The sequence below is a fragment of the Heptranchias perlo genome, chromosome 10 (genome assembly GCF_035084215.1).
Source record: "Heptranchias perlo isolate sHepPer1 chromosome 10, sHepPer1.hap1, whole genome shotgun sequence".
Classification (NCBI taxonomy): domain Eukaryota; kingdom Metazoa; phylum Chordata; class Chondrichthyes; order Hexanchiformes; family Hexanchidae; genus Heptranchias; species Heptranchias perlo.
In genome coordinates this window covers 34,748,201-34,762,148 of record NC_090334.1, presented here as the reverse complement: position 1 = coordinate 34,762,148, position 13,948 = coordinate 34,748,201, and the positions used below count along the sequence as shown (strand labels likewise).

General features: G+C 41.6%; 1 protein-coding gene across 2 annotated transcripts in view; it reads right to left on the bottom strand.

Moving 5' to 3' along the window:
- Positions 1–13,948, bottom strand: part of sec23a (Sec23 homolog A, coat complex II component) — a 79,355-nt gene that overhangs the window by 54,726 nt on the left and 10,681 nt on the right. For both annotated transcript variants that reach the window (XM_067991448.1, XM_067991447.1), the window contains exons 2-5: positions 7,011–7,252; positions 6,009–6,066; positions 5,585–5,671; positions 2,868–3,104 (exon numbers count right to left, since the gene is read on the bottom strand). In XM_067991448.1, the coding sequence (XP_067847549.1) occupies positions 2,868–3,104; positions 5,585–5,671; positions 6,009–6,066; positions 7,011–7,231 (603 nt within the window). In that variant the 5' untranslated portion in view covers positions 7,232–7,252. The remainder of the gene's footprint in view (positions 1–2,867; positions 3,105–5,584; positions 5,672–6,008; positions 6,067–7,010; positions 7,253–13,948) is intronic.

Genomic DNA, 13,948 nt, shown 5'->3' with positions numbered 1-13,948 from the left:
CAAGGAAAATATTTTGGCACTATTGTCAGAAATAGCTTACTTTGTGTTATAATAACTCACTTGCATATTAAGACAGGTGAAATTTTCATAACAGAGGACAATAGCCTTAGCGACAGTACTTGAAAAGAAGTTCATACTATACTCTTTGATCTATTGCCATCTTACCATTTATTTAGATAAATGTCTGATAATAGAATCGCATTATTGTGAGCTAATATTCTGTTCAATGGGAGTTAGCACTTCAGACCAACCTCGGTGCCAATCCAGAGCCACCCAAACCCACAGAATGTACTCTGGGTGGGGGACTTCAATGTCCATCACCAAGAGTGGCTCGGTAGCACCACTACTGACGAGCTGGCCGAGTCCTGAAGGACAAAGCTGCCAGGCTGGGCCTGCGGCAGGTGGTCAGTGAATCAACACGAGGGAAAAAATTACCTGACCTCATCCTCACCAATCTACCTGTCGCAGATGCATCTGTCAATGACAGTATTGGTAGGAGTGACCACCGCACAGTCCTCGTGGAGATGAAGTCCCATCTTCGCACTGAGGACACCATCCACTGTGCTAAATGGGATAGATTCAGAACAGATCCAGCAGCTCAAAACAGGGCATCCATGAGGCGCTGTGGGCCATCAGCAGCAGCAGAATTGTATTCCAGCACAATCTGTAACCTCATGGCCTGGCATATTCCTCACTCTACCATTACCAACAAGCCAGGGGATCAACCTTGGTTCAATGAGGAGTGCAGAAGAGCATGCCAGGAGCAGCACCAGGCGTACCTAAAAATGAGGTGCCAACCTGGTGAAGCTACAACTCAGGACTACATGCATGCTAAACAGCAGAAGCAACATGCTATAGACAGAGCTGAGCGATTCCACAACCAATGGATCAGATCAAAGCTCTGCAGTCCTGCCACATCTAGTCGTGAATGGTGGTGGACAATTAAACAACTAACGGGAGGAGGTGGCTCTGTAAACATCCCCATCCTCAACAACGGCGGAGTCCAGCACGAGTGCAAAAGACAAGGCGTTTGCAACCATCTTCAGCCAGAAGTGCCAAGTGGATGATCCATCTCGGCCGCCTCCCGTTATCCCTACCATCACAGAAGCCAGTCTTCAGCCAATCCGATTCACTCCACGTAATATCAAGAAACGGCTGAGTGCACCAGATACAGCAAAGGCTATGGGCCCCGACAACATCCCGGCTGTAGTGCTGAAGACCTATGCTCCAGAACTAGATGCGCCTCTAGCCAAGCTGTTCCAGTACAGTTACAACACTGGCATCTACCCGACAATGTGGAAAATTGCCCAGGTATGTCCTGTTCACAAAAAGCAGGACAAATCCAATCCGGCCAATTACCGCCCCATCAGTCTACTCTCAATCATCAGCAAAGTGATGGAAGGTGTCGTCCGCAGTGCTATCAAGCGGCACTTACTCACCAATAACCTGTTCACCGATGCTGAGTTTGGGTTCCGCCAGGACCACTCGGCTCCAGACCTCATTACAGCCTTGGTCCAAACATGGACAAAAGAGCTGAATTCCAGAGGTGAGAGTGACTGCCCTTGACATCAAGGCAGCATTTGACAGTGTAGCATCAAGGAGCCCTAGTAAAATTGAAGTCAATGGGAATCAGGGGGAAAACTCTCCAGCGGCTAGAGTCATACCTAGCACAAAGGACGACGGTAGTGGTTGTTGGTGGCCAATCATCTCAGCCCCAGGACATTGCTGCAGGAGTTCCTCAAGGCAGTGTCCTAGGCCCAACCATCTTCAGCTGCTTCATCAATGACCTTCTGTCCATTACAAGATCAGAAATGGGGATGTTCGCTGACGATTGCATAGTGTTCAGTTGCATTCGCAACCCCTCAGATAATGAAGCAGTCCGAGCCCACATGCAGCAAGACCTGCACAATATCCAGGCTTGGGCTCATAAGTGGCAAGTAACATTTGCGCCAGAAAAGTGCCAGGCAATGACCATCTTCAACAAGAGAGAGTCTAACCACCTCCCCTTGACATTCAACGGCATTACCATCACCGAATCCCCCACCATCAACATCCTGGGGGTCACCAATGACCAGAAATGTAACTGGACCAGCCATATAAATATGTGGCCACACGAGCAGGCCAGAGGCTGGGTATTCTGCGGCGAGTGACTCACCTCCTGACTCCACAAAGCCTTTCCACCATCTACAAGGCACAAGTCAGGAGTGTGATGGAATACTCTCCACTTGCCTGGATGAGTGCAGCTCCAACAACACTCAAGAAGCTCGACACCATCCAGGACAAAGCAGCCCATCTGATTGGCACCCCATCCACCACCCTAAACATTCACTCCCTTCACCACCGGCGCACAGTGGCTGCAGTGTGTACCATCCACAGGATGCACTGCAGCATCTCGTCAAGACTTCTTTGACAGCACCTCCCAAACCCGCGACCTCTACCACCTAGAAGGACAAGAGTAGCAGGTACATGGGAACAACACTACCTGCATGTTCCCCTCCAAGTCACACACCATCCTGACTTGGAAATATATCGCCGTTCCTTCGTCGTCGCTGGAACTCCCTTCCTAACAGCACTGTGGGAGAACCTTCTCCACACAGTCTGCAGTGGTTCAAGAAGGCGGCTCACCACCACCTTCTCAAGGGCAATTAGGGATGGGCAATAAATGCCGGCCTCGCCAGCGACGCCCACATCCCATGAATGAATAAAAAAAAAAGGTGCACATGCTACCAATTAGGTACTGATGCATGCTCTGTCATTAGTGTATCCACCTTGAAGTGTAATTTTGAAATTTGTTTTTTTACACATTATAAAATGGTTTAAAGTCAATAACATATACCAAGTTTTTCCACAACAACACTATTGCTTACCTGAAGCTGCTTTGCTGTTAGGTCTTTTGTGCCTCTGAAGACATAGCTCTTAGAAATTCCCTCACAACCAAGTTCATGGACCTGCACCATTCTGCCAAATGTAATAAGACCCACCAAAGCTGTTGGTGGCAAAAGGCTCAAGGACATTTGCATGGATTCTTTTAAAGCCTGCAGATCTTCATCTTCCATGCAAGTATCCACAACATAAAGAAACATTAAAGGCATTTGAGGGCCTCGCTGTGAAAGAGAAAAATTAAGCTTTGATCAATATAGATTTAAATAATAAATTGTGCATATTTCCTGCAATGTGATAAAAATCTGCAACTTCTAGACACATGATGACATAAACTTTAGGATTCCAGTTCACTAACAAATTTAATTACTTTCACCTTTGCCACTCCTAGCAAGGCAGAAAGCAACATAAAACTTAACAGTAAGATAAAGCCTATACAGTCTGTAGTTTAACTTTTAAAAATAAACTGCAAATTTAAGGAAGTAAATCAATTTCAGCATTCTGCTGACATTCATGTACTGCTCAAGCTTTGGTTTCCAGTTAATAACATCATTAAAACTCAGGAATTGTTGTCTCCATATATGTACGATAACTTAATTATTATTTGCACAAGTGAGAATGAAATAATTTTCCGTTTGGCATCGTTTGAAGGTTGAACGCACACTAACCTATCGAACAAACAGCTATCAAACAATGCAGAGCCAAAATTGCAATCAGTTTAATAAAGTGGAAATAATAAAAACTCAAACCACAAATACTTCATGGGGACAGACAACTTATATTTGAACTACTTTATAAAGTTTTGTTTTAAATAAATAGGAATTTTTCTTTCTTCAACACTGCCCAGTTAAATATTTCACAATGGTTTTGTGGGCATTAGTTTTATAAAGGTTTGAACTCCAACTAGGCCAACTTGGATACACAAATATCACCATTACAATTAGCTCTGCAACTTGTCTTGTAATTTCTATTAACAATTATCAAAATCCTGGAAATTTCTACAAGCTGAAACTACTTCAGACTTTCTCTATATATTTATACTGCTTCAATTTCAGAGTCCACAATAACTTTCTCCCTTTTACCCTGTAATTGTATTTCTTTGCCTTTAATGAGACCTGCACCTGTTTCTCTGATTTTGATCTCTGTTCTCTTTTCTGTCTTTGTTTCCTTGGCTTAGGTTTTCACTTACATTAAATATAACAAACATACAAGTACATCACAGGTGTTCATATTTGTCAAGCTCAAAATACTTGCTACTCAGCAACATTAGTCAAACAGCAGGTCCTCGTCCTTTTCTTCTTCAAGTAGGTTGGCTGGTGCATCCAAATAGCGTATCCTACGACCTTGTTCTTTTTCCCTCTTTTCTTTCAACTGCTTTTTCTTTTCCTGAATCTTTTTCAACCTATAAAACTCCTCCCTTTCTCGCTCCTTCAACTCGGTTATAATGTAAGACAATGTGCGCTCAATCCAAGGAATTATCACATGTTCAATTGCATTTACACGCCTATTAGTAATTTTAATGGCTTCGTCCAGTGTCACAAATGAAGTCTGCAGTCGTATTTTATGATAGCTTTTCACACCGTCATCTCCCACATAAAGTTTTCCTTGCTCTACTTTGCAGGTACTTATTTCATTTATTTTGACTTTATTTATGTTTTCCGGCCTTGCCTTCATTTGTTTTCACATTAGCCTCCAACAACTGCTGGAGACTCTAGTATGTCTCCCTGAACATATACATTCCACTGTGTAGTCGATTTTAACTGTCCCCGCCTAGCAGAAACCAGGCAGGGGGCAGTTAAAATGAAGCAGGGGACTTACCCACTCCTACCTGACCAACATGAAATTTTAAATTGCAGGCGGCACAGACACTCACCACGAGATGGCAGGGTCCTCTTTAAATTTGAAAATTTGCTATTTTACTCGATCCCTGAGTGGAGCAGAAGTGATGGCCTTCCTGCCAGGCAAAACCTGCTGGGAATAGCAGCCAAGGCCAGAAGAGGTCCAGCAAAGTAAGTTTTAAAAAAATCAGTTTCCTTGTGGGCCAGATAGATCAGGAGCCTCCCCTGCTCAGTGTTTACCCCCTTCCCCTAACCAGGATTCCCCTCCCAGATCACTTACCTTGTGCCGGGGACCGTTCCCCTGGATTTTAATGGCCGGGCAGCCACTTCCCGGCTGTTTTGGTTGGGAAGTTAGCAAGCGGCATGCTAATAAGGCCTGGCCATTAAAATTATCAGAGCCTCCCTGTTACCACTCCCAGATGGGTTGGCCACTCGCTTGGCCGCACTCCCACCCGGGAGCTTAGATTGAGGACCTGCAGCTCCGATTTGTAAAGTTGTACAACAAATTGATCGGAACAGGATTACCACATGCCACTGGTATAAAACTGGCATTGAAAAGTTTAGTTAAATTGAACTAGATAAGATCTTTTAAATAGTTCTGGTTAAGCAATTCCAAAACAACAGAAATACTGCATTATCTTTGAAAATGGGGCAATCAAAAATGAAAGCACAACTTAAATCTATCATTATAAACAAATTTAGGCACAGCACTGCAATTTTCCTCTGTGTTCAATATTTCTATTTTATGGTAAAAACTTTAATAGAATATGACAATTTCTAGTACTCAACATTTAAGTCAGTATTTTGCTAACAGCACAATTACCCAAAGTCCTATTGTGTATAAAATTTTGGTTTAAAAGTCCTACCTGGACTACGTATTCAATTGTGGAAAACTGTGGTAAAAGTTCTGCTGGTTGGTTCATCTCAGATATCCCAGAATAGGAAGGAGGAAACTGTTTTAAAATAAGAAAATACATAAATATAGGTATTTTGAAAGCCACACTTAAAAAAAATACATTTCTCCTCCCTTTCACAGAAAATACTTTTTTCCCTCCACTCACTGAGTATTTGGCTCAGCGAGATAAAGCACATTCTGTATTCTCCAATACAAATATTGACTAATATTTGGATCTAAAACCATTTTTTTCCAAGTAATTCAAGACATTATGATAACGGCCCAGTGGGTTAGATTTAAGTCAAACACTTCCTGTACAATATATTCATGCTGCACAGTATTTGAACACACACTGCAGCAAAATACCATATTAATATACACAAGGAACATCTTACCTGATTTCTCTGATAGCAGAAATTACAAGCCCACAGTTTCGCTTTGTAATCTACTTGGCTAAAAACAAACAAAAATCAGTTTAAAAGAAACCCTTAACATCTTATTCTGCCATACAGTGTAGAAACCTATGCCTTCCTCAATTTTTCTCCTCATTGCATAGTAACAGAAATAAATAATTACAGTGGAGACAATTTAACCTAGAGTATTTTTTAAGGCACCTCAATCGCAATCTCCAATTTTCTCTCCTCAAGGTAATGGCTCATACTGGGTACAGCTCTAAAAATAGAATCACACCAAAATCTTATCCTACTGCCAATTCTTCTGATGTGAGCTAAGAAAGCAAGAGTCAGAAAACTAATTTACCATGAGGGCCATCGCCCAACATACACACAAGCAAACTTCCCACTCAAGTGTGGTAACAAGTGGGAAGACTTGTCACTGTTCCACCTCCCTAGCACGAGAACACCAGCAAAGACCGCCAGGGTTCAAGCATGGCACCTTTCTGGTCTGTATGGCTCAGCGCCTCACCATGTTATCCACTTACCCAACAAATCATCAGGAGCTCACCCGCAACAGCCATGTTGAGGTGCACAGCCATGTTAAAGTAAGACTCAGAAATTATAAGCTTATGTATATATCAGCATTTACTGTAATTTATAGAAACATTATTCTTGACGTTCTGATCAAAAAGGTACACACTTGAAATGTTAACTTATCTTTTCTCTTTGTAGATGCTGACTGACCTATGTATTTCCAGTATTACTTTGTTTTTGTTTCAGTTTTCCAGCATTTGCAATTTTTTTCCTGTTCATCTTTGTTTATGTGAATTGCAAAGATCTTTTAAGAAATTCCACATTTTAAGATATGAATTTCAATCCTTCGCACCAAAATGAAATTCTTAAAGTGTTACAAATAAATTATAGAAAGCATGCTGCTGTATGAGATATCTACTAGCAGGTTAATCTTGTCCTATTTTCTTTAAATCTATATCACTGACTTACCATAATGGATTCAAAACTGCACGGCAAGTTGCTCGACTGCAAAGCACAGGTTCATACTGAATTGGAGGTAAATCAGGCCGCTCTTTCAATGGTGTAAACAAAGTACCCAAAGGAACAACCATTCGGGTTGCCTCTAAACGACTTGAAGGCCAAACATTCCAGCTTAACCGAACTCCATCCCGATCTTCATTCTGTTGGATGAACTCTATAAAGGTTGCCATTGTGACCTCACAACCTTAAGTCTGTGAAAAAGAATAATTGAATAATATTTTTATTTTTAAGAAGAGTCAAAATGAAGTTTATAGATAGTGAATTTAATGCAAACAAGGTTGGAATCTGTGCTTTGAAAGTTACTGAAGGGGCATGTTACACCATGCCATTTTTAATAGCAGCTTTTCTTTCCTGTGGCATTTGAGCTCGTGTAATTTAAGACAGTATAAATTTGAGCCGAGTAGCGAGAGCTCGGTCTTGAGCTCCAAGAAGGCAGTGGAAAATGTGTTAGGCCAGAAGAGTGTGGAGTTCAGTCTTGACGTACCGTTGGACAAGAGATTTTTTTTTGCCCTAAAATTCATACTTGTGCAAAGTGAGTAAAAGTAGTTTAAATCTTGGGAGAGTTTGAGAATGAGAGTTCAGGCAAACACCATCTGCATTTTTTAACCTAGACACAAAGGGATGACAGTGCAGGGAACCCTCATGACATATGTGGAATATGATACATGGGCTGTCATGGATCCTCGGTGTATCCAGGGACAGAACATTTGCATTAAGTGGGGTAGATTTTGACTTTGTGCAATAGCGAAAAACAGGTGATAGCGAGTATACCAGCCCATTTGACATCTCTCCCCATTTTTGTTTCCATGACATCGATGAAAATAAAAATCGGGAGAGATATAAAACAAGCTGCCAACTCGCTATCACCTGTTTTACACTATCGCACAGTCAAGATCTATCCCTGTTTCTGAAAATTGAGGCTCTGGAGAACAGGATCTCTGTGTTTGAGCAGCAATTGGCCACACTCTACAGCAGATGAGGGGTTTCTGGATGGTACTCTCCAGAATGTGGTCACCCAGTAGGCAGTGCTAGATGGTTCACGACACAGAGATAATGTAGAAAGAGAGAAGTGTTTGACCATTCACAGGGGCAGCAGAGGAAGACAGGTCTCACAGGTGCAGGGGACCCCCTAAGTTACTGGAACTGTCCAGTAGTTACTTAGTGGTGGACAAGTATGAGGTGGACAATGACAGTGACTCAGAAAAGGGTGGTCCTGAGCAACACTGCAGCACCATGGAGCAAGGGACTAACCAAAGGCGTGAGATGAACTTAGGCTACAAGAATAGGAAAGTGGTAGTAGTGTTGGATTCTACAGTCAGGGGTATAGATAGCCTTTGTTGCAATCGTGACTAGGAGTCCAGAATGATAAGTTGCCTTCCTGATGCCAGGGTGAAGAACATCATGGGCAGGGGGAAAAACTTCTGTTTAGGGGGGGTGGGCAGCCAAACACCATATTGGAATTACAGACACTGATAGAAGTACACTTGAGGTATTGCAGAAGGAGTTTAAGGAGTCAGGCACTAGATTGATAAACAAGACCTCAAAAGGTGGTAATCTCCAGATATGTAAAATGCAGGAGAGGAAGACAAGAAGGTAACAAATGGCACAGGGCTGGTGTAGAAGGGAAGGGTTATAATCTTGGGGCACTGGAGTGATTCCAGGAAGAAGGCAAGGCTGTACAGAAAGGATGGCCTTCACCTGAACTGAAGCGACACCAATGTCCTTGCAAGAGCTAGAAACATTGATAGAGCAGTGAGGGAGGATTTAAACTAATATGGCAGGGTGATGGGGAAAGCCTAGGTTTGAGATTAGAGAGGGAGTGCAGGGTTAATGAAGCTATTGGGATAGAAGCATAAGGCTTAGCTGAAATACATAGTGAGATAATGCTATCAGAGAAAATCTGAACCACACTTCAAATTTACAGCTTGTTACAGAGTTGGCTCTACCAAAGTTCACACAAGTACTTTGATACAGCATCGAACACATCAGAGAACAGTTCAAACTGTGAAGGGATGGGAGGAAAGAAGCTATTAAACATTCTACTTAATATTAGTGCTAGATCCATTTGTACATCACACAAAGGCACTGTATGCAACCACCTGTCATTTGTGCCCTGTCCTTAGTCACGATTTGATCTGGTCAAGTAGGTGAATATCCTGATATATCAACAGCTTCTTACTACTTTGTATGCCTTCCATTAGGTAAATGCCTGCTCGATGCATCAGTGTACAGATTGGCGTACAATTTTAGTAAACCATCACAAGCATTTAAATAATCAAGTGTTAAGTGTCTAGTTTGCAAATGTGTACACGTCAGGTCCTGCAAGTAGCAACAAATGACTTTTCATTGACACCTACACATTTAAGCCACCAGAAAGTTATAGGTTTTTGTACCCATCCAAAAAGCTGCATAACACAACGTATTGCTTAATATGACGGTATAGTCGCGTGTACATGAACTATCAGACTTTGTTCTAACAGACTACTAAAGCAGTAAAAGATATCAGATAAATCCCTTGAGCTTTGTTCATGAGATGAACAAGACCATTAGATATTGTGCCAAATTACTGTTGGACTCTCCTTAGACTACATAAAATGAGCAGTCCATTCACCCCACCCACTTCCTTTGACACAACTAATCTTACCAAGCATCCAACTATTTATTCTGTCAAACAAAATGCCCATGGTACTACTGATCAATACTAAGCTAGCATCCTGTCACTTTAAACTCAACAACACACTGAAATTGGTGACAAAGTCAAAATGAAAAGGGGAATTGTATCTGCTTCAGTGGAGGGGGCAAAAACATTCTTGGAGCTATGCTGTAGAATAGAAGACTATTCCTTATTGGACCAGAAACATACAGATCAAGGAAGCAGTCCTGAATGCATTCTAAAACCCGTTCCTCAATTTGACCACAAGGCATTACCTTTATTCCAGGGTCTAATTGCGAATATCACCACTACAAATATAGAAACATAGAAATTTATGGCATAGAAGGAGGCCATTCGGCCCATCGTGTCTATGCCAGCTGAAGAGGAGCTATCCGGCCTAATCCCACTTTCCAGTTCTTGGTCGGTAGCCTTATATGTCACGGCACTTCATGTGCATATCCAAATACTTATTAAATGTTATGAGAGTTTCTGCCTTTACCACTCTTTCAGGTAGTGAGTTCCAGACACGTACCACCCTCTGGGTGAAAAATATTTTCCTCAGCTCCTCTCTAATCCTTCTACCAATTACTTTAAAATCTATGCCACCTAGCTATTGATCTCTCTGAGGGAAATAGGTCCTTCCTGTTCACTCTATCTAGGCCGCTCATAATTTTTATACACCTAAATTAAATCAACCTCCTCTGTTCCAAAGAAAACAACCCCAACCTATCCAATCTTTCCTCATAGCTAAAATTCTCCAGTCCTGGCAACATCCTCGTATATCTCCTCTACCCTCTCTAGTGCAATCACATCTTTCTTGTAACGTGGTGACCAGAACTGTATGCAGTGCTCAAGCTGTGGCCTAAATAGTGTTTTATACAGCTCTAGCATAACCTCCCTGCTCTTATATTCTATGCCTCAGCTAATAAAGGAAAGTACGAACAACTCAGTAGCCTCCCACTTATTGTGTACTCCCTTGCCTTGTTTGTCCTCCCCAAATGCATTACCTCACACTTCTCTGGATTGAATTCCATTTGCCACTTTTCTGCCCACCTGACCAGTCCATTGATATCTTCCTGCAGTCTACAGCTTTCCTCCTCACTATCAACCACACGGCCAATCTTTGTACCATCTGCAGATTTCTTAATCATGCTCCCTACATTTAAATCTAAATCATTAATATAAACATCACAAAAAGCAAGGGACCTAGTACTGAGCCCTGCAGAACCCCACTGGAAACAGCCTTACAGTCACAAAAACACCCATTGACCATTACTCTTTGCTTCCTGCCACTGAGCCAATTTTGGATCCAATTTGCCACTCTCCATTGGATGCCATGGGCTTTTACTTTTTTTAACCAATTTGCCATATGGGACCTTGACAAAAGCCTTGCTAAAATCCATGTAGACTACATCAAATGCGTTACCCTCATTGAATTTTTTGAGGAGGTAACAAGGAGGGTCAATCAAGTTGACAAATCCATGTTGACTGTCCTTGATTAATCTTTCTAAATTACAGTTTATGCCGTTCCTCAGAATTGATTCAAATAATTTGCCCACCACCGAGGTTAGACTTACTGGCCTGTAATTACTAGGTCTATCCTTTTCTCCCTTTTTAAACAACTGTACAACTTTAGCAGTCCTCCAATACCATGCCTGTAGTCAGGGAGGATCGGAAAATGATGGTCAGAGCCTCTGCTATTTCCTCCCTTGCTTCTTTTAATAGCCTGGGATACATTTCATCTGGGCCTGGCGATTTATCTACTTTCAAAGATGCTAAACACCTTAATGTGTCCTCTCTCACTATGTTTATCCCATCCAATATTTCACACTCCTCCTTAACTACAATCTCTGCACTACTCCCCCTCTTTTGTGAAGACAGACGCAAAGTATTCATTAAGAACCATACGTACATCTGCCTCCTCCACACACAGGTTACCTTTATGGTCTCTAATAGGCCCTACTCTTTCCTTAGTTATCCTCTTGCTCTTAATGTATTTATAAAACATTTTTGGGTTTTCCTTAATTTTACTTGCCAGTATTTTTTCATGCCCTCTCTTGGCTTTCCTAATTTCCTTTTTAATTTCACCCCTGCACTTTCTATACTCCTCTAGGCTTTCTGTAGTATTGAGTTCTTGGTGTCTGATATAAACTTTCCTTTTTTGCCTTCTTACCCTGTATGCTCTTTGTCATCCAGGGGGCTCTAGATTTGGCAGTCCCAACCTTTTTCTTTGTGGGAACATGTTTACTCTGAACCCCTTGAATCTCCCCCTTGAATGTCCCCCACTGCTCTGACGCTGATTTACCTTCAAGTAGCTGTTGCCGGTCCACTTTTGCTAAATCACTTCTCAGCTTAGTAAAATTGGCCTTTCCCCAATTTAGAACTTTTATTCCTGTTCTATCTTTGTCCTTTTCCATAACTATGCTAAATCTAACTGAATTATGATCACTACCATCTAAATGCTCTCCCACCGATACTCCTTCCACCTGCCCAGCTTCATTCCCTAAAACTAAATCCAGAACTGCCCCCTCTCTTGTTGGGCTTGCTACCCACTAGCCAAAAAGAAAATCTAGAAATATATCAATCTTATTTATACATTAATATTATCATGCAACCTTTAAAATGATGCCATATGTATATTGTATAATTAGGAAAAGAGATTTGCATATAAACAGACCATTATCACACCTCCCTGAATTGTCCCAAAGTACTTCATGTGAAACTAATTATTTTGAAGTGCAGTGACCTATTGTGAGGCAGTATTTAGCAGCAATTTTGTGCACTGTAAGTTCCCACAAACAGCAATGAATTTCTAGTTAATTTTTTTTATGGTCTTGGTTGAGGGAGGAATGTTATTCAGAACACCAAAGGAGTTCCCCACTCTTCAAATCGTGCCATTGGATCTTTATAATTCACCTGAACTACTGGAACAAGCAGATGGGCCTTGGTTTAAGAAGGACATCCGAAGGGCAGTACGTCCAACTACAAAATGTTTAAAGTACCATCCTCGTCTTCCATTAAAAATACTTTATGTGAATAAGTTTTATTGCTTTACATACTTTTTAAGTAAAGTTAATTTTTTTGCCCATACTGCTAACCTATATCTCCCTGTGGTTTCTCGCAATCCTTACCGTAATTTGCCACACCCAATTTAGTGCTTTCAGCGACTTTCAATATTGCTCCCTCAACTTCCAAGTCCAGATCATTTGCATGCATAATATTGAAGAGCAGCCCAAAAACAAATGCCGTGCAACATCATCCACCAAATCTTTCCAGTCAGAGAAACTCCCATTAAGTCAACTCGTGGCTTTCTGCCATCCAATCATCTCTCTAGCGACGTACCCACGTCTCCCTTAATTCCGTGTACCTTGATCTTTGCCATATCATGTAACAAACTTCTGAACTTATAAAGGTTACTGTGCATTCCTAGTGAACTTTGTTCTCTATGACATCACACAGTTTTTTTTAAATGCAACATAATAAAGCAGTTTGACTACCGCCAGGGCTTCAGATAAAAATTTAAGCAGTTCATCAGTGTGTTGCAAGAAAGCTCACCACACTTGCATACACTCCATAAATGGCCTCCTGCCAATTTGAAAATGTGAGTTCCCTGCACAGTTCATGCACATTGCAAAATTAGAATCACAGAAATCTACCAAGAATTACTTGGTAGGCATTTATCCCACAGCAGACAATCTGTAAACTTTTCCTCCAAAGCAAAGACTGCATCTTAGAGATTTTTGTGGACATAATGCATTCCTAGCTTCTGATTGTTCTAGGAATGCATTCTATCCAGAAAACTTCCTAACATAGAAACACATTTTATGATTTTTTCTTTTCAAACTAGAAATAATTGCCTCCAAATGTAGAAGTACTGTCAGTTGATTGTAGATGACCAAATAGATCAGAACTTCAATCTGAGAATGTTTTTCTCACCCTTCCATGGTGTCCTTACAGCACTTCCAATTTAAAGAAGTGGACAGGGGAATTCCCAATCTTACCCGTCACCTCAACTACTCTCTTCTCACACCTACATCACCTGCAGCCTCACTACGCACAGCACTCTCCTCTCCTGCTTTTCTTCACTTTCTTACAATCACTGCACCACACTTCACTCCAATTCCTTCGCCTCCTATTCATACACTCTGCACCTCCCACTCTCACCACTATTGCAACCCTCACTAACCCACACCTCACATCTTGCACATATCTGCACTGTTTGACCATGACAGCC